A 26,416-nucleotide genomic window follows, 5' to 3' on the forward strand; every position below is an offset into this window, starting at 1 on the left:
GGCTGTGCCGCTATTTATAAAAGAGTATTATTTTCTGGCACTATTTGGTTTGTGAGCCTGCAGAAAAAATGGCCAAATTCTGTGCGTGTGTGTAGTCGAAGCATGGTTGACGAGTTTGCTGGACCAGATTGTTCAGGGTCATTCAAATAACTATCTCGATATGACACACACAACGGAAGCGAACATACCGAAACCAAGGAGAATGCGGGATGTTTTTTTTATTAATTTTGGTGTTTATTTACAAGTGATTATAAAGCAGCAGAAAATAATCACATGCCGCCGGTGAACCCACGACCTACGAATTTAGTGTCCGGTGCTTTACCAACTGAGCTACTGCAAACGCTGTCCGATGTTCTGCCTCTCGGGGGCATTTACTTGTACTCTAACCGAACCTCGAGAGTGTTCTGCAGGGCCACCCTAGTTCGGTTCGGTTATACTACACGTACGACGCGAAATTCGGAGATCATGGGTTCGGATCACACCGGCGGCATGTGGTTATTTTTTCCTCTGCTTCATAATCAGTTACCGTTAAAAAAAACCCCATGTCACTCCCATAAATGAACAGCACATATTAGAAAAAAAAACAGCCCGGTTGCTCCTTGGTTTTGGTGACTGTTGGCTTCTGTCATGTACGTTACAAAAAGCCTCTCTTTTTCCTTCATTTTTCTGCCGAATAGATAACTTGCGCCCCCGTTCTCGCGTCTTGATCTGTGGGAATCATAAAAGGGTTCGCGCTCAGCTTCCGCTCTCACCGTTCGATGACGCCCGAACGTGGCACTCGCAGTAATAAAGGGCGTTCTACGTCCGCCGAGGGTAGCTCTGGTGAACGCTCTCAAGGTTCGGTTCAACTATAGATGAATAACCTCAAAAAGCGCCAGATTGCACAGCCGTCTACGTAGCTCGGATGGTAGAGAACCAGACGCGAAATTGGGAGAACATTGGTTGTTAAACTACGAATCACCATTTGAGAGATGGTGTACTTTGAAAACTTCGCAATACGTGTCCGTGGGAGTGAAAGGGAGGGAGTGGACCCTTACAAAAAGATGTAAGGAAAACTTTCCAACTTATTTTGATCATCTCGCAAAGTACCCTTGGAGGCGCCTATTCATCGCAGTTGAATAGTGTTTTGGAGAAGTGTGCGACAAGGTACGCGACCTCATTTCGAAGATATCGCTTCAAAATTCCACGATTACTGTGAATTGTAAAGCCTTACGTGCCCTCAGGAGGTGCTCTTAAGGGGCACTCCGACAGGTGTTTCCCCGAATCTTGTATGCTTCTCGTGTAGTTAACCACGCTGTCGCGTGTGCTACGTTTCCTCACATATGCTTCGTTCAAATTAGACAGCCTAGGCAGCATTACACGGAAAGTCAGTTATAAAACGCCACACTCTAAAAAAAACCCAAATGGGAGCAAATGCATCGCCCTCTAGTGCGCACCCAAAAAAGAGGTTTTATTTACTCCGTATAAATGGAGTATATTATTTTTAACAAGGGGGGTATTTAGGTGTACAAGCAATTTTTACTACCCACAGGAATGGAGCCGAAAATGGCGTCATGTTAATTTATCATCATTAAGGCTCATTCTTACAGCCGTGCCAGCTGCTAAAATGGGCAGTAGCTGCTGGGGCGGTGGGCAACCCAACTTACTAAACTGCACTGCCCTATTGTGACTCCGCGTCACGCGTTGTTTTCTGCGTGTGTAAACCCCGCGGCGGCGTAGGCGAAGGCAACAGGAGTCGTCTGCTTTTGCTGTACGAGCTCGTTTGGTTGTCTATGTTCTTTGATAAAGGGATTTGACATTAAAATGAACAGCTAAAACTTGAAAAAGAGTCGCTTGTGGAGTAATTTTCACGGTCATGCATTACACAACACTTGACTTAAACCAGAGCAGACTGCATAGGTTGAAAATGACAACACACTTGAAGGTATTTTGGAATGGCAATGTTTGCTTTCATATTCACTTTTTTAAGGCTTGGCTTTTCATTATGACTGAGGAAATACGTACCCTCATCAGCTCAACCAAAAGCTCAGCGTTGAAACTACGTTGTATAACAGTTTCATGTTCATGCAGCACATTATGATCCGCTGCAACACACCGCGAAAGCCACACTGAAAAAGCTGTAAGAATTAGGCCTAAGCGTGGGCTCTAAAGGGTAGGCGACAGTCATTAAGGGAGTTCAGGTATGGTTAGAATACTGGAGGCTTCATAAGAGTGGTTCAGCTGTGTAGCTTACTGTAGTGGAGAAGCGCGACAGCCCGATATCTTGTACCGTGGGAGGCGCCCGTGAAGGAGCAGAAGTGAGCAGATATCAAACGATGATGGTAAGCAAGAGATCGTCACTCACCGCCATTATCAGGCGACTGAAAAGAAGCAGAGGCGACGCTAGGTAGCGGGCGCATGGCGCAAAATGATGTTTTTACTCTACTGGGGACTTAGGGTGAATTGAAACCAAGAAACTCCTTTAAAAATGGGATTTATAAGGAGGAGAATCCTCCTTTATACGCCGTTTTTGAGTGAAGGGAGTAAAATATGTCATTTATCACATTTTTACTTTATATGAATGCAGTAAATATTTCGCCATATGGAGTTTAAAGGGTGACGCAAACCATTTATACTCCCAATTGGGTTTATACTTGTTTACAGTGTACTTTACAACCGAAATCGACTCGGCCGGCGACAGCAGCGCTTTCGCATCCTACGTCACGGCTCGGTGTTGGTCTATACTGAAAGTAGCCAGCAGAAATGAATAAAACGGCGCTTTATGGTCGAAGAGGGGAATTGACACACATGCCACAGAAATCAGCATCTTACTACACCGGACATAGCAAAAGGACAGAAAGAAGTCAGCGCCGCTTTCTGTGTCTTCTGCTATGCCCCGTCTACTGCGCTGCTAATTTGGCGACCTATTGTGTTGTTGTGTGGATTCGCTTTATTATGTTGTAGCATTAGAGCATTGCAAGAGAAAATAGCAGAGCACTACTTTTCCGAACTTAACGAGGCTTCTTTCGCAGGTGGGCCAAGCCTTTCAGGCAAAAGTGATCCGAAGGTGACGACAGGTGAGTTGTCTCTCATATCAGATGTGTGCACTACAATGGTGTGCCAAGAAAAAGAGCTACCTGTTGATTAACTTACTTTTACTCTGCAGGAAATACTACTTTGACTACAAAATAAAAGATGCTAGCCTAGCGCAAGGGGCATTCAGTAAATAGTCACATTGCATCATCTTTGCACCTAACAGTTACATGTCGAGGAGCTTTCTCCCGGGGTTCGATCTCGCTTCGCGCTGTGTAAAGAAAGTGGGTAGGTAGCATCGCTTGGTACAGAATACTACGTTGAGCATTTTGCCGTAATTATACTTTTATAAGATCGGAATCAGCGTTGACAAGTGCTCATAAGGGGGTGAAGAATATGCGCGGCGGACGTGCGCCATATGTCCTCATCTCGGCACATCCCGTTCCTTGCGAGACAGACCGTGGGCAGGTCGCCGAGCAGGAGTGATTACTGTGGACGTGTGCAGCAAATTGGCAGACACGGGTGTCGTAAACAAGAGTGTGCAAGTTCTTCAGGTTGCATCAGGTTGCTACGAGTGACACGCAAACATCCACTCTTGTTATTGTTAGGTTTCATCTTCCACCGTTGACACCATTCGGAGATGCTACTAATATCTGATTGTAAGAGAGATGTCGCAGTAGTTGTTTATTTTACGACACACATAACAATCATCCTCAAAGACACAAACGGATGAACTAAGGTTTTCCGCCGAGCCATTTATGCATGCCAGGAAAGGCAGGAGTCCAGAGAATAAACCCTGACGCAAACCGGAATCAACTGGGGAAAACTGAGATCCAATATTAGCGCAAAGCTTTGTAATTGGTATTTGTTTTTTCTTCGAAGCTGCTCGCACGCAGCTTCACCGCTTTACTTGTGATGCAAAACGCGACCAGATTTGTCTCGAATGATCACTCCCGGGCGGAACTGTCAGCTTTTTTCTTAGCATGGCCACCAGCGGCAGCCGTTCTGTTCGGCAACCGCCGAGCAGGCTTGTAGCTGCGCCGCCGCCAAATCATCCAGATCTTTGTGGGTGCTAGTCAGCCCAATAAAGAGTTTCTAATACCCGAGATTAGAAGCATCTTTTCTGTAGGCTACATCACGAAATAGTTTTAGGTTGATTATCAGCATCGAATGTAGAGTGGGGTTAAAAATGATTCCTCAGGATTTTTAAACGCTATGGCGTTCGCTGGTGATACACAAAATACGCCTCCCATCGAAATACGCCCCCGAGAGAATTTCGTCGATTAGGCGAACGAAGGATAGACTTTTTCTTGCTGGAAGTCTCTTTTGAACTGGCTAACCACTGGTCATTGCCTTATTCGTCACCGTTATTAGCGGAATGAATGTGTTAGTGAGCAAAGAAACCAGTTCTTTAAAGAGATTCTATAGCTCGCGTCAAGCCAGTGTTGAGACAACCCTAGCAAGTAGTTATTAAAGAAGGCAAAGCTCTTCATTAATAGCGATAAAATCTGTTATAACCCCTGAGGGGTTTTAATTGTCTATCGCGAGTATAGGCGCAGAAATATTCAGTTCCAAATGAAACAATGAACGATCGCTTAACGCCGGAAGGTATGAAAGACAAATGACGAGGCCTTGGGACATGGTTAACACTAGACCTAACACACTTGATGACGATGACGCAGTTTTGCTTTGTTCATTGAAAAGTTGTGACAGGCTAAAATTGGCACACATTTGAAGAAAGTTGATGCATTCCGTCGAGAAAAGATTAGGATAGCAAATGAATGTGACCACATGATAGACGGGTAGTTGAACTAATAAGCTGAAGCTGTTCCTTATACAACTTCTATGTTCGTAAGTTGACCTGTTGTAACAGAGATGAGCACCATACAGTTTTTGAGACCGCGTGACTGCGGTTAACTTCGATATCCCCGCGGAGCAAAAGCAATTGACAGCACGAAAATACTGAGCGAACAAAGAGAATAACACTCCTCGGGGACAGCAATCGGCAAACGTTAATGAAACTTTTTGCATGGAAGGTTTGAAGGCTACTAACCGGGATGAACAAACGCATGCTATAAGCAAGCCGCACAACGATGCTGTTCCCACGACGACTGAAACCTTCGGGTTCTCGTGAGCCGCTTTTATCTCGGAACATTCCTGACATCATTGTCGATGCCGTGACCTTGAACGAAGGAGCGATTGTCGGGGTCGGATGCCAGTTCAGCGCTAAGGTCAGGGTCGTGAACATTTTTCGCAGAAAGACCCCTTCCTTCTGAACTATGGTAAAGGCTGGCACCAGTTCTAGCGCAGATCGAGTGAGGTACAACAATATTTAGTAAAGATACGAAGTGAAGCAGTGATAAGACATGACTAGCTCCAATGAAATACATTTCGGGAAAAGCCATTACAACAGTTAACTGCTGTCCATAATCTTCAGGCAGCGATAGTGAGGCGATGATGTGAAACAATGACCTTATTGTTCAACCACATTGATTTTTCGTCGATAAAGCTGCCACAGATTACAGATCGCCTTTTATCAGGCTGACAGGGCGGTCTCAGGCGGAAATGAAGAAAATGCTTAGGCACGAGGAACGGAAACAGAAACTTAATAGGTAGCGTCGGTTGAATCGGGCGCCTGCTCACAACTGAGATACTGACACCAGGACGATACCACAATGCAGATATAACCATCTATATGCCAATTTGTAAGGCGTTATGCCCTTCCAGAGATGCATTTCATGTTAATTCACGACTGACCGAAAAATTTATTTTTTGTGCGATTACATTCACCATTCCCTGACGCCAGTGCCCCGACGGGACCAGCCTTTCCATTAGAAGGATACTGCGTCCCCGTACTGACATCGGCAACTGCTGTATGATTGTGCGCCGATGGGCTCCACAAGCGCGGGGGTATTGTCTACTGATTATGGCAGAGGTACTAGAATGAATACGGCTATCTTCGAAGAGAGATGGTATTTCCGCGAATGTTTGTAGTGCTTGTTTGTTCATTCTTCAAAACTGTGTTTCTGCTTGTGGTGCAAGACGCGACGAGATTTATCTCCACTTATGGCATCCAGGCGGAGTCGATTCTACGTTGCTCCAGAACGTTCTAGTAACTTCAGCTATCAGCTTTAAACTGAGCACGGCCGAGAGCGGCGGGAATTCTTTTCGACGACCGCTTTACTAGCGTCGTACAAAAAGAAAAAAAGAGCGGAGGCCCTGCTGCAGTCACGAATTCAACACCCAAACGAGACCGTGGCTGCGAATGTGGTAGAAGTGAAACGCCTTTTCAGGCGCGTCAAGCGTGACATGAATGAAGAAAAGAACCTCACCTTACTGATGCGTGCTTAAAGGAGCAACTGTTGGCTGGCCTGATTCGGTATCCTCCAAAAACTGTCGAAGACACCGTAGTCGAAGCTTCGACCGTCGAAAGGAACCTTGACGCCCGGACCCGTCAGTACAATCGAACACTTCAAGTGCTGATGACAAGATCCCCAGATGATGCCCCTGAGTCAGGGATAACCTGAGAGATTCAACATTCGAAACTGCTCGCGATGATCATCGCCAACTGCTTCCATCCCCTACACGGCAGACGCAGCAGACCCAGGTGGCATCGCTCACCGACACAATCCGTGAGAAGTACAGCATGCATTTGGCTCTCCGTCACCGCCGGAACCAAAGGAAGCCGAAGCCATGACCTACGCCGTCGCACACGCAGTCTTCTACTCCGACGAGACCCCACAAGCCCTCTTCGACGGGAACCACACCTACAGGAACGACGGCACATCCCTCCCGCAAGCCCATCTTACGGGGTACAAGCTTATGCGAGTTGGTGATGGTTGACTTGCCACATAGCGCTAAAAAGACACGGACACAAGGGAGGCACACAGGACGGGAGAGATACAGGACGGACAGCGCCTGTCCTGTGTGTCTCTCTTGTGTCCGTGTCTTTTTAGCGCTATGTGGCAAGTAACCCACCTTACGAGCGACGCAAGCTCCCTGGGAAATGCGATTAATGGAGGACTCCCGACAGCCGCCCCCTGCGTTTCCATTGTTGCCATGCAGGGCGCATACTTCGCCACTGCCCGCACACACACATTGGCCTGCGGGGTTTCGAGATCGATTCCTCGCGACCACTTCCCGGCCGGCGATCACGGGAAATCGACGACAACCTGTGCAGAAGGGAGTATGTGTCTTCATGCCGTCTGTCCGGCTTGCCGTCGCCGTCCAGCACACGTTTTGCATCACGAAGCCGCAGCCACGCTGTGGCTGTCCAAGGAAGGTCTCCTAGCCCCGGTAGGGGAAGCTGAAACACCCTGGGTCGCTGAAGGAAATGACGAATATCCTCCAACGACCTTGTCCTATGAAGACGCCGCACCCACTGCGCCTATGCCACATACAAACAGGAGCTCAGCCATGACGCTATCTGACTTGACAGTGACGCCGCCGCCGAGTAAAGCATCCATGACACGCCCTACCCATGGTTCTCATGCCCGACGAAGACGTGAGCAGACGCCAAGGATGACGTGCAACGCAACAGTTAGGACATCGGACTTGAAAGTGTGGCTATCGATGGCCGTACAGTTACGGCTCTAGTTGACACAGGAGCCGATTATTCAGCGATGAGCGAAACATTCGCTGCTCAGCTGAAAAAGGCCACAACCGCTTGGGACGGCCCAAAGTCCGCACCGCAGGAGGCCACCTCATCACTCCATTGGGACGATGCACAGCGCGAGTGAACGTCAAAAGACATACTAATCCAGTGAAATTCGTTGTGCCACAGCAATGTTCCCGCGAATTGATCTTGGGTGTGAATTTTCGTAAGGAGCATCAGGCGATCATCATCCTGCGATCCAAGTTAATCACGCTTTTGACGAATGAGGTCGTCCCTTCAAAGACAACCATGGAGAAGCATGTTGCCCTGAGTGTCAGGGATGAACAAGTGGACGTCGCACCCCGATCAAGCGTTATAGTCACCTTAGGTGCCACTGATGCAAGAAACAGAAGATCTCACCGAGGGGAACATGGAGTTGTCCCTGAGCGAGGGATCGGCATCGCTAGAGGCATTGCTCATTTTCGGAATGGACAAGCTGAAGTACTGCTGACAAACTTCATTGATCAATACCGGCACGTTAACAAGGGAACGACGATTGCTTTCTTGGACGAACTATCCGATCTTCACGACGCTTTTGCCCTCTCCGAACGAGTTCCAGAAAATTCACCTAATGAGGTTCACAAGCATATCTGCGACATCAAACCAGCCCAGTCCCGGAACACACAAGACCAAATCCGCAATCTGCTTCGAAGCTACAGCGAGTGTTTCTCGTCATCGCCGAAAGTCCGACAAACTCTGATTGCCAAGCATCGCATTGTAACTGACCTGTACGCCGGACCTTTCCGCCAAAGCACTTTCCCTGTGTCGCCGCGAGAACGACAACGCCATCCGGGACCAAGTGCATGAAATGCTTCGCGAGGACGTCATACAGCCACCAAACAGCCCCGGGGCAGCGCCGGTTGTTCTAGTGAACAAGAAAGACGGCGCGCTCCGATTCTTCGTCGATTACCGCCGCATGAAAGCATAACGAAGAAGGACGTCTACCCTCGCCCCCGCATCGTCTACTCTGCGCATAATATCAATGATTTGTAAAGAACTTTCCGGGCATTTCTGAGCCTTTGACCCAACTGACAAGGGCATACGTGCCATATAATTGAGAAGCGCCGCAAGCGGAATCCTTCAAGGAACTTCTGCGCCATTTGCAGTTCGAACCCACCCTCGGGCACTTTGATGGAAACGCCGAGACTCAAATTCATACCGAAGCAAGCAGTGTGGTCCTCGGCGCCGTCCTCGTTCAAAAAACCGACGGACTGGAGAAATTAATCGCATACGCTAGCCGTTCACTGTCCAAGGCTGAGGCTAACTATTCACCAACTCAGAAAAAGTGCCTTGCCATCATCTGGGCTACGTCGAAATTCCGCCCCTACCTGTACGGATGACCGTTATAGGTGGTCACCGATCACCACGCACTGTGATTGCTCGAAAGTTTGAAGAACCCCTCCGGCCGCCTCGCTGGATGGAGCCTGCGACTCCAGGAGTTTGACGTCACCGTCCTTTACAAGTCCGGACGCAAGCACTCTGACGCCGACTGCCTGTTACGAGCCCCTGTACATGCACCACCGCCGGACGACGATGAGGACGCCTTCCTGGGACCCATCAGCTAGAGCTCTTTTGCATAGCAGCAACGCTCAGACCCCTACCTAAAACGCCTCATCAAGTACTTGGAAGGCAAGGTTTCTTCACCTCCCGCTTCGTTCAAGCGAGGATTGCTTTCGTTCTGTGTGCAGAATGTTGTCCTCACGAAGAAGAACGTCGCCGTAACGGATTCAGTGAAAAGCTTTTGCGCTACTATTTCGGTCCATACAAAAGTTTTCGCCGGCTATGTGAACTGGACGATGAAGTTTTTCCTGAAAAAGTGACTGCATCCTAGCGACGCCGCTTTGGACGAGAAGTTCTCCCTGTCATCCATCTAAAGCCCTGTTATACGCGCTAAAGTACGCTGTGTTTCCTCACTCAGTGTTTATTTTTTAACAATCCGTTTTATTTGTTTGTAGTTGCCTTATGTTTTAAAGCATCGGGTCGATGTTTTTTTGAGAGGGGAGTACTGCCGGGAATTCTTGTAGTGCTTGTTCATTCTTCAAAGCTGCCGGCACGCCGCTTTATCGATTTGTTTGTGACGCAAGATATGATCAGACTTATCTCTATAGGTCGCATCCGTGTGGAGCCGATTCAACTGTTGTCCCAGAGTGTTCTAGTAACTTTGCACGCTTTATATATAAAGTTCGCTATCAGCTTTGAACTGAGCGCAACCGAGAGCGGCGGGAATTCGTTTCGACGACCGCCAAGCACGCCTGTTCCTACACTGCCGCCGAGTCATTCAGTTGTTTGCGGGCGGAAGTCCACTCAAATTCAATAGTTTCGTTTGGAACCCATTCTCGCTATTTTCCTTCTCGCCGGACTGCAGTCACCACTACGTGACGGTATGGTATATGGGCTTTAACGTCTGAAACTGACATGTGGTATGATGTAACACCGCAGTGGACGGCTGCGGATTAATGTCTACCATCCATAGCGTTCCTTACCATGCACTGTACACGGGTGCCTAGCCTTTCGCCTCCAGGAAGACGAGGTTGCCGCAGCCGGGATACTGCGTGCTCGGGCTAAACAGCCGAGTACGCTAATCCCTGTGCCTTCGCTGCGGAATCGAAGACAGATAGTCCCGCGCATTAACTGAGGCGCCGCCATTGTTTACTCGGAAAGTTTTCTACAGTGAACTGTTGGCTATCTAGGATCGCGTAGAGTTATGCTTTTCGCTGTCAGGAGTCCACTTTAATCCCCGCTGGCCACTTGTTAGAGAGGCATTTGCGCCGATTTTGTGAAGCAACAGTTCTGTGGTATTTTTCACTCAGCTGCCTTGGAAGAAGCGCAGTATAGTCAACCGTGCGTCTCCAACTGTTTCAGGCACGTGTTCGCCGCAATCCAGACACGGGAAATACGAAACGGACATGATTTCGAGAAGGTTAGAGGATACTCTGCCACAAACACTGTCGAAACAACGCTCCTCTGTGGCTCTTGATATCGATCGAGAAAAATGACAGCTTTGGAAATATATTTTGCAGCGGAATGAAACCAGGCAGGAATCGCTGGACTGCGTAACAGGGATCCTAAATGATCATTCTTAGAGAACGACCGCATTGGTCATTTCAGTGATTACATTCAAAATGATCGTCCTGATCGTGTTGAGAGGAAAGAAAAAAACTTGAAAAAAAAGTGTGCGCAAAGACAGGTTACTCGTGTGACGTTTCTACAGGAGTTTTTGTTTTTATTTTGTTCTCTCTAGCACTGTACCTTTTCTCTAGCCCGAATTTTCGCCCTTTAGAGAACACTACAAGCTGCCGGCTCCGTTGAGTTAACTTTTTCTTGTTCGTCGTTAGAAATGTTTTGGGCGATTTGTGATTAGTATCTCTTCCTGATAGGGTGAAGGGTGGGGCCGCTCGCGATGGCACTTGGCCAAGTTGCGTTATCAATGTGCGATCGCTTGACGAAGAAGGAGCACAAAGAATGCCTGCGCAATAACCAAGAATTTTGTGTCTTGATCGATTTGTGGCTACAGGCTGCTGCTAGCGGACATTCAGAAAGCTGCTGCAATGAACGCGACAGTAACAAACCTTTTGCAGCCTCTGGCGCAGTCGCCGGAGGCTCGCTATGTTCATCAACCAGTCGTGAATTCCATGCGCCACATGTTGCATGGAGACGACGAAAGCGCTTGCAGTGCTGGCGTAATTGAAGTGCATTGAAACAAGCAAGAAACCTTATGCTCGCAGCTTTCTCCGCGGCGACCGAAGCACACAAGAAAAAAAATGCAATGCGATAAACGCAAAACAAGCACCAACAAATCTCAGAAGCGGGTTCTTTTGTTATTAAGACGTTCAAAGAGCAGCTCTTCGTCTGAGTGAAACATGCAAGGTCTCTCTATTTGGGCGCGCTTAACCCTTTTACCTCTGATGTATGGTAGACAGGCGGACTAAATGCGAGAATGTCAACTCTTCCCGTGTACAACTAATGTACGTGGGACTGTCGATAGGTGTTGCCCGGCAACTCGTTAATGGCGCATGATGTTTCTGCACTGTGATGCCCAGAGTAATCTGCGCAGGATTTACGAAGGCTGCTGGCGGATATATACTCGCCGTTTGAACGCACAGACCGCATGTTTTGCTACTGCACAGCTCACGCTTAGGTCTTTTCTACCAGATATGTACGATACAGGTGGGGAAGATGTTGGAATCGCAATTGTGGCCATGTCTAGCCCATATATTTTCTATGCAGGACCCATGTAGGCTACAGGCGGGAATACTGGAGTTAGCCCACACACAGCCCAATTGGCACCGTCAGGGTGCTGCACGTTTGGGTGTGCCCGCACTTCACCGTCATGTAGCCCCATCTTTTATGCACACGAACTGCACGCAGCCCACGCGGGACCTTCGCCGGTGTTGCTAAGACAGCCCAAACTGCATGCCAGAAACGCTTCGCCACTGTGAAGCCCATAGTTTAGCCCGTGTATTCCCTCTGTGGGACCCATGTTTGCTGAAGACGGGATTACTAGCTCTTTGCCCACACAAAAACACTGGGACTCCCTCACGGTGGGGTACGGGCAGCCGGTTTTGGGGTTGCCCGCGCTTCACCAAAATAAAGCCCGCATCCTAGCCCGCGTGTATCTGCGGTGGCACCAAGGTGGGCTGCCGAGTCCGTTTAAGACCATGCTAGCCGACGAGGGTCCCATTCGGGCACGAAGTGGGCAGCCCCAGCGTTTTGTGCCATCACTGCACCCACGGGGGACCCATGTGGATTTATTTCGGGCAGCCACCAGCCCTCATTGCCGATGTCGGACCCGCATGGGCCCACCACCTTGTACTACTGGGGGTCGGTTATCCAGGCGACGTGACAAGCGCCCGTCCTGGCCTACTGAAAATGTTCACCAGCGTGCGGCCGGGGTACTACTGGCGGGCATGTACAGTTTCGTCCGCCAGTACGTACGGCCGCTGTTGTCTCGAAATTCAGCGCCCAACGAACCAACCACCGCACGCTCCTTCTGCTATGCAGCCATTACTTTGTCTAGCCCTGCCATTCAACAGCGTTGGAGTCGCTCTTTATGGTTCACTTCCCAGCACTTCTGGACAGAACAGCTGCACCATTGCCACCACCGATAATCTGACGCGCTTTGCGGGATATCTACGTTAACAGCCTCGACGTCGTCGCTGACGTCGCTAGTTTCATAGTCCAGAATATAATTCTACGTAATAGGAGCTCCCCAAGAATTGCTCAGCGGTTGGGGTCGCGTCTTCTTCTCCGATGCCTTGGAAGACTTTCTGCAGAGCGTCATATCGTTCGCTACACAACGCTTTCGTACTATCTACAGACGTACAGCATGAAAGAGCGCTTTAATGAGACCCTCGGCAACATAATGGAAAAGTATTTTCAACCCGTCACTCAAACTGGAACTTTTACCATACGCAACATCAACTTAAAACTCTTTGACGTAAGCATATGCCGGATTTCCACGGTATTTTCTGCTGTAGAGCCATGGGCCTTCGTACATAAGGAGCACCATGCTCTCTGATCGACCTGGTGCATCCGGATTTCCAATCCTTTCCCAAGCCGCAACGTATGCCGAAGAATTCCGTCAAATCGCCCGTAAATTTGCAGCTCACGACCAGCTCACAGTCTGAAAAGAAGCCTGCCACTTCTGCCCGTCTACAGCCTTCTTATCGTCCCGACTGCTTAGTTTGGCATTGGGTGCCCTTCTCTACCTCAGGCGTGTGACCACATACCAGGTTCCCTATCGCGTCCTTGAGCAAACCTACGGAGTCACCTCGTCGAAGCCCCTCATGTCCTCGTCAGATCCCCGTCGCCGTGGCCAAGAAATTGTCCAGTCTGGCCGCCTAAAACCCTACTACGGCACAGCTATAGTCTCATGTCCTTATGCCTCCAAGATGACGCCTTTTAATCCCGGGCAATTTTAAGAATGATAGATGGAGCTTTAAGCACCCGAGGCCAGCGCCAATGGAAGGCATATTCACGAAGGTGAAGCTGACAAAGCTCAATCTTGCTCTCAGAAACGCTGATCTACGGAGCAGAACATTCAAATAACGACTATGGAAGTTCACATGAGTTGCCTCTCTTGTCTCTTTGCTTACGGATAGAAGACTGTGAAATGCTCAGGACGATGGCGACGCTGTACCGCGTGCTTTGAGCTGTACGGCTGTCCCAGTCGGCTTTTCGTTGCAAAGAATATTGAATCTGCGCTCTGGTTGCCGCTTCGGCATCGTCATCATGTCTCCCAAATTCACACTATCCACATCACCAACGCCACATAGGCCTGTTCCACTGTAGCGAATGGAGGTGACGTGTCCCTGACTGCTGAAGGGGAACGCTTTCGCGTGCAGGTTCGACGAAGAAAACAAACGAATCAAACAGAACAAAACGAAACCCTATTTATACATTAAAGGAAAGGAGCCAATAAAAGAAACGAAAACACGAGGAAAACACACACTAGAAACGCGTACAACATTACGGATAAAAAGGAGGGAGTTCACCGGATACAAAGCGTCCCAGGTGGAGCGGGAATGCCCTTCAGGCAGCGAGACGCGCGTTGTCGACTTGCGATGCGTCGCTGGCGTTGCGTCCTGGGAAGCGGTGGTAGAGCACCAGGAGGTGACGAACGGAGATGGAGACAGGAGACGCTGACGAACTCCTGTCAGCCGCCCCCAAGAACTGGGCGGCTGCAGCAGGAAAACCGTAGCCAGGTCCTGTCGACGGCGTTCCAAAACAACGTAGGCTTGTGCAGCCTATCGAAGGAAGCCTTGGCAGCAAAGTGGCGATCGCAGTAGGCCTGCGTCGTTGATTCAAGGGAAGTACGCGGCAGCACAGACAGTCACTGGCAGCTCGAACGCAAAGTCCGACAGCTGCCACTTCCACGCTTGAATGACCAAACTTGTACTGCGTTGTGTTCCTCAACACCTCGGTGTGCTGACACGTCAGCCTCGTGCCTGCCTCGCGTACACCATAGGCACGCGCACACGCGCAACGCGGGGCTGGCAGGCACGGCGCTCCGCTGTCCGAAGCATCACTGCCGACACGCCGCGTTCCAAAAATCCCTCGACAGTGTGGTGTGCACATCACACCCACCCAGGCGAACCAGGAACATTTTGCGGGACCAAAGACACTGATGCGTACGATAGGTTCGTACTTTATGAAGTAACAGCACGTGTGACATTCCCATCTGTCGGGGGTCAGTCACAAAGCAACCTAATTTGTTGCTGTCTGCCGGTCCTGCTGAAGCGAGAACTGAGCCAACACACAACACCTCCGGGCCAACCTTTTTTATTGACGCTCTGCGTGAAGTCGGAACTGGGGGTGCCGCTCACCGCTGACTTGTGTGAGGAGTCGGTCTAGTTCATCCAACAGGTGCCTTGCTCCTGGCTGCTCAGGCGGGGTGGTGCTCAGCATTGTGACGGTCCAGCAGTCCGGCGACCGCTGACTTGGGGCTTCGATCTTGACACGATCGGTTCTTCTAGTCGTCGTGGCTGGCATTGCTAAGACAGGTCGAGAGCTCAGCTTCTTAGGCGTCTCGGCTGGCGATGAGTTGGCTATGGTCCCCTGAGCTCCGGCTTCGTCGACTATAGACTAGCGCGATCATGCCTCTGCTCACTTCAGCCGTCTCTGCTTGTTTTATTTCTGTTGTCTTTTCTGCCGCCGCTGTGTCTCTCTGGCGATTTCCTTTCTCTGGGCCGAGGTCGTCCTCGCCCAACGGTTTTTCGCCGTCGCTGCTCATGCAGCCGACCTAGAGCGCCCATGAAATTTTCAAGAAGCCGCGACCGTTACGACATGACGGCCGATGGCCTTGTTGGGATGCGTCGAAGGGGATAAGGTGTCCCTCAGAGGGCAACGCTTCCCCGAAGCCAGTGTCCCGCCTCCTCTGCTGGGAGCCTGCCAGCCGCCAGCCGCCGGCTGCCGCGCCACCTCGAGCCGTTACGCAGTCTGTCGTGTCCGCTGCTAGTAAGGCCGCCTGCTGGCGCGCACGCGCGCGCTCACAAGCGCACAAACAGGCTTGTCTGCGCTCCAGGGGAGGGGAGGGGGCCCCGCACAACACGCCGCAGGGAAGTCTGTGGTTGGTTTGGGCTCCTCGCACGGCCTGTCATATTTAACCCTCTGGCTGCTTTGCACGTCTGTCCTCTTTTTCGCCCGCATTCCACACAATGACCTTCGCACACGTGTGCAGGGCGGTAATTTTGAAGACAGGCACAATGCATGTGACATTATTTGGCAGAGTGAGTTGTTTTGCGCAATGCCTATAGGCCTCCCGTGTACAGCCCTTCACAAAAACATAACCCATAGGATGCGACTCTGATGCTCGCCAATGTGATCTTTTCTCTGACCGACACCGCGTGGGTGGGGTTTGAAACGCACGAAGATGATTTGAAATCTTTGAACGGCAACACCCAGAGACTCCGCGGCCTGTTCGGCAAACCTACCGGAGGTCCAGCCGCCGCCAAGATGGGTGTCTCGTCCCGGGATTAAAATCTCCCAGCCTTACATTGACTTTAACCAAGGCGTCCTTGCCATGTGCAGGAAGGTTGATAAATATGTTGAAGCGTGATAAAATTGGCCGTTTAAAGATATTGCCGACGACGCCTTTATGCACCTGCTCTATAAAGACTGTTGTACTTTCTCGTCTGTTCTCGATGTGCGCGTGCGCTTCGAGCAGGGAAAACACGGGCGCATTTGCTAACATTGCGATCGGCTGCCAAAAACGGTTGCCAGCTCCTCGTGCGATGACCTATCGATTCTGCGGCAGCCTTCCCACCAGGCTACCTTGACCCGCATTGCGCGTCGTGAACTGAGGGCAATGATCACCGCTGTCTCCACTTTGCAACTTCCAGCAACATCCTGGCCCTTATCCACGCTGTCGTCTGCCAGGAGGTTGCGAACATCGCCGTGCCTGCTAGCCACGTCGCGGATTATGTTTCCTCTAGCCCAGACCCTCCATGGATCGTGATAGCGGCTTCCATTTACAGTACCAGCTTCTTTCCTCGGTGCCGGTACCGCAATCACACTGGTCGGCCGATCTGTAAGGTCGGCCTATCTGTATTACAAGCTCACGTTTCGGGCACATGTCCCTTCATTACCGGAGATTTTCGTACCCGCAACCCCATTCCCAGTCCTTCGGCGGCCGCCACAGCCACTACACCCGGTGTCGTTACTCATCTCGTACACATGCGCCTCTTGGCGAGCGCACTTTGCCATCTCGTGTGTGCAGCCGCTCTCCGTTCCCGCAAGTTCGCGGATCCCATTTGCCTTTGAAAAGCGGCAACTTATCTCCGTCCAGCAGCGGCCACCTATCAGGAAACTAGGTCATTCACCTCCAAAGGTGACGCTGCATCATTCACCCGTACTGAATTTTTTTTGTACTATTACCACCTAAATTAACGTCGTGAATGTTCCTGTGGATTGTGTCTCGGTCCGTACCGTCGCTGTTACTGGCGCCCAAGTATCTGTAATAATGGCATCGTTGCGCGGACGCCTCAAGAAGGTTTTAGCGCCACCCGCCACGGGCACAATTCTCGTTGCTTATGGCTGTAACAAGAATGTGCAATGCAGAAATGGGCATTACCGGTCGTCATATCGCAGTTCCTTTCACCGACCTAACCAGGTGCCCTCTGGATGTGTTTGTTGGGGTTCACTTTCACTTCGTTGGGCAAAAAGGGCTGCTTAACTGCTGCCCTTTCTGACTCTTGCACTGGCCTGTCATTGGAACAGCACCTCTGCTATAAAGACTCCACAAGCCAATCCTGCCTTCCACTCACCGAGTTTGCTCATCTACCACCGGAAGCTGCCGTCCGCATCCCCTTTTCGCCTTCTTCCCCAGTCCTTGAAGGCACCTACGTCACTTAACCTATCACCGCTGTGATTATGTGCGTAATGTCGTCTTTCAGCACCGGTCTGTATATCCCCCAGAACCACACCTACACCATCTCCTCAACTTGACCCCGTCTCCAGTTCTCCCCGGTGGCATTTCACTTGCTGGGCTGTCCCCACGGACCGATAGCCCAGTTTATGCCCTAGTTTCTAACTACCTTCTGACATCCCCAACGCCTACGCATAACCGCGCTCGCGTACGGTTCCTATTTCCAGCAGGTTTGTGGACGCTCTGAGCTATGTGGACTCCACGGCCCTTCTCAACCTCCGGTCCTTATAAAGCAACATTTTCGGCTTTGATGACCGTCTCTTGGATAAAACCTCAGTTGCCGCTCAACGAATTTATACCCACGATGCCCATCCTACCCACAGACGGCCTCTCTTTCTCTGAGCGCCGTGGCATCCAGGCAGAGGTAAAGAAGGTGTTTGCCAGCAACATTGTCGAGCCTTCAAGGAGTCCTTGCATTGCTTGTCAAAATAAAGATCAGATCTGGATGTTCTGCGTTCATTACCGCCTCCTGAACACCATCACAAATAAAGTCGTCTACCCATTTGCCGAACTGGCGACGCTATCAACTGCTTGCACAGTGCCAGCTACTTTCCTTCTATAGATCTCTTTTCAGGACGCCACCTCTTGACTAACGGGACGGCAGAAAATCACCGTTTTTTCCAGGGCGGAATGTATCAATTTAGTCATGCCTTACGGTCTCTGCAACGGCCTGGAGAACTTCGAACACATCATGGACTTGCTCCTGCGCGGCTAATGAATGACGTGTGTCTGTTGCTTGGATGATGTCATTGTTTTTCGTCCACATTCCGAACCTATCTGCGCCGCCTTTCTACCATCTTTGCCCTCTACAATTGTGCTCCTCTTCAGTTTAACTCGAAGAATTGTACCTTCGGCCACCCACTCACAAGCTGCATGCCGCAACTACCTAAACGGCAGAATCAGCCACAGCGCGCTTCGCATTCTCCGCTCAAGTGGCAAAACCGAAAACAACCAGGCCAAACACACGATAGTTTGGGTGTCGGGGCATACCGACATTACGGGAAATCAGGAGGCGGATAGGACAGCTCGAGGGTACGCAACACACCGAGAATCCAACATTCCCGACCCCGCTGAGGAACCCGAGCCGGTAGCCCAAAGCTTTACAGATATTCTTAACTACTACAAAGGGATCACACGAAAATACCCGCCCCCACACAAACAACTCAATAGAGGAGACGCGGTAGCATAGCGACAGTTACAAACGGAAACATTCCCGTGCCTAAACATCCTAAGTAAAATCTACCCCACACAGTACAAGAGCGAGCGCCCGTGGTGTGGAGACAAACCAGCATTATACCATACCACATGGGCATGCCAGAAAATAGACAAGCTACCCATAATTCAAAACCCGAGTGAGGAACAGTGGGAGAGGGTGCTACCCAGCGACATCCTGAAAGTCCGACAAGGACTAGTAAGGCGTGCACGCAGGGCAGCTACCCTCAGCGGAGCCCTGGACTAGGGAAACCGACCCTGATGATAAGATGGAAGACTCCATCTGAAGCCGCAAAAAAACTATTGTAAAATAGAGCAAATAACCGTTTTCTACCAGCACCACCACGCCATTAGCTCAAGGTCTTCGGTCACATGGTCGGTTTTGCCGGTGTCCAGCCAGAAGCCGATAGAGTCCGCGCCATGAGTTCCTTTCCTACACCGCGTTCTCGTGGTGATTTGCGCAGCTTCCTGATTATACTCGCATTTGCATAGGTTCATCCAGAACTTTGCGGCAATTACTCGCCCTCTTACCACGCTCCTCAAGAAGGACATCCTTCTTGGGGGCCGGACATAGCTGACTCCTTCAGCCCACTTATATGTCCCCCTCCCCCCCCCCCCCACACTACGCATGTTTTAGCGAATTTAAATCCTTTAGCCCTCTCGGATTTTCGGACCGACGTGAGTGGCCATTGTATAGGTGCTATAGTTGCCCTTCGCCAACGCGACCAGAATCGCGTGATTACGTACGCAAGCCGCCTCCTTTCCATGCCTGATCGTAAGTACTTTATCATTTAGCGGAAATGCATCATTCTAGTTTTGGCAACTATGTTATTTTGTGCTTATTTGTTCCCCCCCCCCCTCCTTGCCGGTTGTAACGGGTCATCGCGTGTTGTGCTGGCCATCTTCGAAGACGCTACTGATACAAGACTACAGGCGAAATTCTAGAGGTCTGTGTGCTGTGCGATATCGGTGCACGGTAAACTAGCCCAGCTGGCCGAAATTATCCGGACCCTTTCGCTGTGGCGTCCCTCATAGCCTGAGTCGCATTCAAACGTGAAACCCCATAAACCTTAACCTACGGGCCAGCTCGGGCGCTTTCACCAAGATGCAGATGGCTTCGCTAGTCATTGTCGATCCACTCCCTTCCAACAAAGGAAAGGCTAACGCTTGAGTTTTGTCCATATGGGGCTCCCGCTAGATTGATCAAGAGCTGTGTTCATAAACTTCGTTATACTCGGTCACTGACCGCCTCACCGCCAACCGCACTGATGCTTCCTTCGCCACATTCGAGCTCCACGAAAACATCATATACCACCGCAATATGCAGCCTGAAGGCACTGATCTCTTGCTGGTGGTCCCCCAACGGCTGCGTTCAAGAGTCCTTGAATAGTTATGTTAAGTTCGCAGAACTTTCTGCGGCGCCATCCAGCCTCCAGCACAGTGCGCGGAGCGAGACTTTGACCTGTGCACCTGTCCCCGGTCGAAGAGTTACCGAATTCATGGAGCCGCTGACGCGCGCCGGGCGCACCGCGGGCGCACGAGGCGACGCATGTCGGTGGCTGGTCTGTTGTTGCTGGGGGCGCCGTCGCCGGAACGCTCGTTCTGTCTCCGGTTTGCCTCCCCACCACAGATACTTTTTAGCGCGCAGCGTTCTACAGTGCACTGCTTGGATGCCTGCAGTCGTGTTTGTGGCCAGTGCATGTTTTCTTTAACCTTCTCGCGTCCCTGCGGATCACGGTCAGGATGCGGGTCTACGGTGAACGATCGGTGCGCGTTGCGGCGCCGATGGTCCTGTGAGCGTCCGATGCTCGGAACCTCTCCTTTCCCAAGTGCTTGATTGGCTGGTGTCCTTTCCCCAGTTTTTGATTGGCTGACGGAATCTTTATTGTCCCTTTCCTTGGGCATTGATTGGTGAGAGGTGTCGCCTGTTTTATTATTTGTTGCTCTCCCCGCCAAGGGCGGAGACAGAAGGCTTAAAACGGAACGCTCTGGGTTAAGTGGGGCTGATTTCGTGTAATCAACGGTTCGGTCATGTTGTAAATACTTTCCTCCTTGCTTGTTTCTTCACATTTATTCATGTGTTAATATATAGTTAACCTTCTTGTCCCGCCATCGAGTAACGTGATTGTTCGCCAGTCCGAACCATCTATTCATCATCATCAAGTGTTTCCTCACATCTCCACCTGAAGAGGAAACCCAACTAGCTCCGTGATGCTTCCACGGCAGGTCATCTTGAACTATCCGGGACGTACGACTTCGTGCGTCGCCGCTTGTTTTGGCCAGGTCTCTGCCGCTGTGTCCGGCGCTGTGTTGCCGCGTGCGAGCTCTGCCAGCGCTGGAAGATGCCTTGTGTTCTTCCTCGCGTCGACTCAAAGCTGATTGGCGTTCCGATAGACCCGTTTTTCTTGTGTAAGTGCCGGCCTGCTAGGCCCTTTACCGGTGTCTACCATGGGCAACAAATGGATCGTCTCCGCAACAGACTGCACGACACGCTAAGCTATCTCGCAAGCGATTCCAACCAGCTGCACAACTAATGTCGCTGGCTTCGTTTTGCTCAACCTTAGATAGCGGGCGCCGCTTCTTCTCCGAAATGGTCGCCGAAATCCTTAGCACCAGTTCTGTCCGTCATAAATTAGTCGCGGTCTGCCACCAAAAGGCGAAAGGCCTGACCGAACGTCATAACGAGACTAACATGGTTTATACGTAGACTGCAACTATCTCTGTCACTGGGATATTAGCCCCCACTTTTGGTGGCATTCGCCTACAACTCCACTTGTTATGATAAAGCGCGTTGCTCTCCTTATTACCTTCAATTTAGCTGCGGCACATTACTGCCTCTCAACAGTGTTCTTCCCGCCGTCGCCTCCACGAGTAGTTAAGCTCGGGATGGCATCGCCGATGCCGCCGCCGCCCGTATCGTGTAGCTCGATACAGGTTCCCCGCTTCCCAAGATTCTCAAAAGTGCCTTCACAACTGTCGCCATCGCGATGATACCTACCCTCCGAGATCCCTTACCTTGTGGTGTCTCGTCCCGCCCTGTGGCCCTCTCTGAAAACCTGGCGCACTATACCGTCCCTTATCAAAGTCTACATCCTGTCACTGCCACGGCGTACGACATCGCATCGTTGTGTTCGCTGTCCGCGCACGCTACACCCTGCATTGAGATCGTCCATGTCTCTAGTCTCAAGCCTGATTATTCTAGGTGTACTTTGCCTGTTTAGTACGCACCAAAATGTGCTTTTGGTGAGGGGGTAGTGCTATGTATGATTAGAGGACGGAGAAGTGCTCAGCACGACGACGACACTGGCGTGAGTTTTTGTAAGCTGTTCTGCTGACTCAGGCCATCGGCCTTTGATCTCTTCCGATACCTCTGCCTGCAAATAACCATTGTGTAGCCACTTTTCACAAAGGAGCGCCATTGCATAACGTGCATCTAAAACGGTTTTCTAACCGCCAGAACCGATTACACTGATCACCTGAAGTGTCACACACTGAACATCGTTGGTGCTGTTGTTGCTCAGCGGCGCTCACAATTCCGCTGTCAAAGGATACAAATTAAATGATCTGAAAAAATCACTAGCAGGTATGATGCGGAAATGTTGAGAAAATTTTAGAACAGCATTACCTGTCTGAAATGGCTAGGAAAGTATTAACGAATTCACGTGATCAACAAGACGAATTCAGAGTTGAGTGTAATGCGACAAACGTATTTTAAGGTTTTTTTCAAGTGTTGAAACGGCGGATTTGCCTCAATTGGTTCATTAGAACTACCTTTTTATGTGTCCTATCCTAATCAATCTCAATTCATGGGCGAAATTACTTACGACCTTGGGACATCCTCTACCACTGTCGTTTATTGCATTAATGTGAAAATTCATAAAAGTATCAAAATATGTCCTTCTTTTGTCTTAAGTGAAATATTTTAGTGGGCATTGCACAGCTGTGAACTACCAGCTGATAGGTCGATTATCTCCTGGGCATGAAACTAGTGATAAACACCAGTGTTTCCGCGCCGCCGAAATCGATTAACAGACATTTAGTAAAATTTTGCCGCAGGTACTGCTTCCGAAGGCTGTCTGGTTCCTTGAATGTAACTCCTTTTTAGAGCGCAGCTCTTTGGCGTCCGTTCCTGGGTTTCGCGTCGTCGTCGGCGTTGTCGTCGGCCTCGTAACCAGCTCCGCCCCCCTTTCATCCCCCCAGCGCTAGCAGCGACCGACTGATACCGCTGGATGCCGCTGACGCCGCTAGAGAGTCAAGATAACGTGACTGCATAGAACACCGTCGCCGCCATGCAGAAAGAGGAGGAAAGGGTCCCCCCCTCCCCCCCCCCCCCCCTGTTCTTGTGTGGCGGATAGGGTGCTCTTCAGTTGCCGACGCGCCGGTTATTTCACGTAGGCCCCGGCATGTCGACGAATACGTGACCACCTTCCCACGGCTAGACCTGGTTCTTAGCCCTGCGGAAGCGAGGGTATCATATTGTTTGTGTCGGCATCGGCGGCGTAGTCCCTGAAATCAACTCCGCAGCTGGGGTTGACTCACTATCGAAAAGGTGAAACAGCTTATTTGCTGCGCTCAAATTTCGCATTAGGAAGTAGCGTAATCGTCGGTAATTTTTTCCTTCCCTCTCTACACAATTTATGAAGAGTTATTCATGCGAAACAGAGTAGGTAATATTCATACACAAACTTCATGGAATTCGACGTCGTTGCTGGACCGCCTACTATATTTTCCCGATTTTCGCGAAGACGTTTGATAAGTTTTCTCAATGCTTTTATTTGTTGATGTGTTGATAAGCTTCCTCAATGCCTCTTGTTTGCAAATGTGCAATTGACTGGATTAGGCGCAAATATTCCGTAATGGTTTTAACTCTTCTGTATTTTACGCTTCGTGAGGATTTTCTTACAGTCAGTGACGATGATTCCACAGTCCACCGTCTTCTCTCCAATGTTCCCCAAGGCAGAGTTTTGGACCCCTGCTGTTACAGCGACAGTGGTTAAGCGCCCGTTCCTGAGTTTCGCGTAGAAGTAGCTGTCGCTGTGTGTGTTTGTCGGCGGCGTAACCAGTGGGGGCGTTTCAATGGAAACCACTCGAAGAGTGCTTGTACCGTGCAAAGCAAGAAGGTATCACGTGATCGGAGAACTGCGTGACCGATGGGAGATTGCCTTAGCAACCATCTCGAGGGTGATTACCGTGGAAGGACAATGGTATCGAGAGAGCGGAGGAATCCTTGAAGGGATGATGGTTACCCTGAAAGCAGGAGGGTATAGCGAGAGCGTAAGAAGGCTCAATCGGTTGGCGGTGTCGACGAACCACCGGGAGGGTAGTTAACCTGGAAGAACGAGGAAGGTAACCATGAAGGAGGCTTTATGGCGAGAGCCTAAGAAGGCATAACCAGGGTACGGTTACCACGATAACCGTCCGGAAGGGGTTACTGTGGAATGAGGATAGTGTGGCAAGAGTGAAGTCTCCAACCGGAGGATTATTACCAAATAAAGAAGAGGGAATGTTGACAGAGTGCCAAGGCATACGTGATACGTGGTTGCCATCGGAACCAACCTGAGGGTAGTTACTCCAGAGGAGGTTATGGCGAGACTAAGAAGGCGTACCATTGTAACCATCCGGAACGTGGTTATCATGGAAGGAGGGTGAAGGGCATGGCGAGAGGAGTCTGCCACACTAGGCTGACAGCCTCTTCTTTTGACATGATATCTTGTTGCCGGTAGTGCTGGAGTCTCCCTAGACTCATTCTATCAAGTCGGTCTGAGAGACACATGGTCTGCCCAGGTTGTTTAGGAAATACCAGATAAGGAGCTCAGTCTTGTGCATAGCCTACCGCGTCCGAGGAAGTCTTTCTAGTGGTAAATAATGCTTCATCATTATGGGATAATGACAGAAGTTGTGCGCTCCTTCTTAGACGTGGTGGTCTGGCTGTTCTGTAGTTTCAGGATCATAATCAGTTTATTGCAGTAAAAAAAAACATAAGGTGGGCAAGAGAGATAAAGAAAACTCTTTAATGAAAAACATATTTTAGCTGGCATGAATATTCGCTTACTCGTTACTCTGCATAGGGGAGGAAATAAGGAAGATGGACAAATTTATACTGATGGAGGTCCCGTAGTCAGTAACTATACTGGTACCTCCTTAGCGCACAGCTACAGCTTAATTTTTGCTGAAGTTATTGTGCTTAGGAAAACTCTCGCACCCGGGGGTTGCAAAGGAATTTGGCTGTTAATAAAACTGCTGCAGTCTTTTATTCATTTCAACAGGACCAAAAAGAATCAGATGGTTACTACTGTGGGTAATGCGAGATTTGAGCGCAGGTCATGAGACGCCACCTGCCACCGCTGGCACAGGTGGCGTGCTACGCTGCTAGCCACCTTCCGAGTGGCGTTTCCCTCTGCTACTTGAATAACCGGTTACGTCAACAGCGCCCACGCCGAGGACGATGTGGGATGCAGGAATGCGCGCCTATGGCTTGTGGTATAGAAATGTCGCGCGTTTTGTTTTTCTAATGTTTTCCAGGGAGTTTAAGATGTAATTCAAGGTTGTCCTATCAGGATACATTGATAAGACAGACTTTTGATCTCATTTTATCCATCTCAGTGGCTGGAGCATCAACGACGGAAGTGGCGGCACCTAATACGAAAGGGACACCTAAGACGGAAGTGGTGCCAACTGTGACCGAAGGGGGGACACCCAAGACCGAAGTGGTGTCAACTATGACCAAAGTGGGGACAACTAAGACGAAAGTGGTGTCAACTACGACAAAAGTGGTACAAACAACGACACGGAAACCCCGTAAGAGACTGTATTTTTGGGAGTGTACAACTTTCCGCCTTGTGAGAACTAGGAATACTAAACCAAACAAAAAAATTAAAGCATGGAATGCGATATTCAGGGATAATTAGAACGAAGCTGAAATATAGTGAGGGCGATAGACGGAAACGCGTTTTCTATCGGAGCGTGGTAAGCTGATGATAATGTTACAAGGTTATGTCGGAACTGCACTAACGTACCGATAAGCTGTAAACAAAACACCCGTAATCACATGAAAAACGCCTTGATGACTACAGTTCCTGATTGTTTATATTGTAAGATGCAACTGAAGGTAGCAAGGTTGAAATTAAGCCTCAATGGACACCTTAAATACGCATTAATGGACACGTGGGCGCACTTTTCGCTATTTTTGCATGTGCTGAAAGCTGCAATGGGACTAAACGAAAGAGTGAAGGGAAATCAGAGTTCTTATGGTGGCGTGCACCACACCTAAGGCGCATAGAAAAATCCTTCGTATTATGCCTGTGTCGCAGAACTGCAGCAGAAGAGTGTCTGGAATTGAAGGCTTGTACCCGAGTAGGAAGTTTAGAAAATTCGCCCAATTAAACGCTTGTGCCCGAGTAGGAAATTTCAAGAAATTCATCGAATTGAAGGCTCGAAGGCCGGAATCGAAGGCTTGTATTCGAGTAGAAAGCTTTGAGAAACTCGTCGAATGCATGTACTGGAACACTGTATTGCAGGGAAGTTTTCTTGCTGTTCGAGAATAATTTTTTTGGCTAAACTGAGACGCACACTTGCGTGAAGTAAAAACAAAATAATTAGAGAAACCGTCATCC

At 49.9% G+C, this 26,416-nt stretch overlaps 1 protein-coding gene across 1 annotated transcript in view; it reads left to right on the forward strand.

The window, feature by feature from the left end:
• The window catches only part of LOC149334787 (uncharacterized), a 32,261-nt gene extending 6,189 nt beyond the window's left edge, over positions 1–26,072 (forward strand). Inside the window, exons 4-5 of the mRNA XM_089553663.1 lie at positions 3,012–3,056; positions 25,407–26,072. Coding sequence (XP_089409789.1) covers positions 3,012–3,056; positions 25,407–25,711 — 350 coding nt within the window. The 3' untranslated portion in view covers positions 25,712–26,072. The remainder of the gene's footprint in view (positions 1–3,011; positions 3,057–25,406) is intronic.
• Positions 26,073–26,416: the final 344 nt, after the last annotated feature.

Source organism: Amblyomma mixtum, chromosome 7 (assembly GCF_055824585.1).
Source record: "Amblyomma mixtum isolate Tamu chromosome 7, ASM5582458v1, whole genome shotgun sequence".
NCBI classification, from domain to species: Eukaryota; Metazoa; Arthropoda; class Arachnida; order Ixodida; family Ixodidae; genus Amblyomma; species Amblyomma mixtum.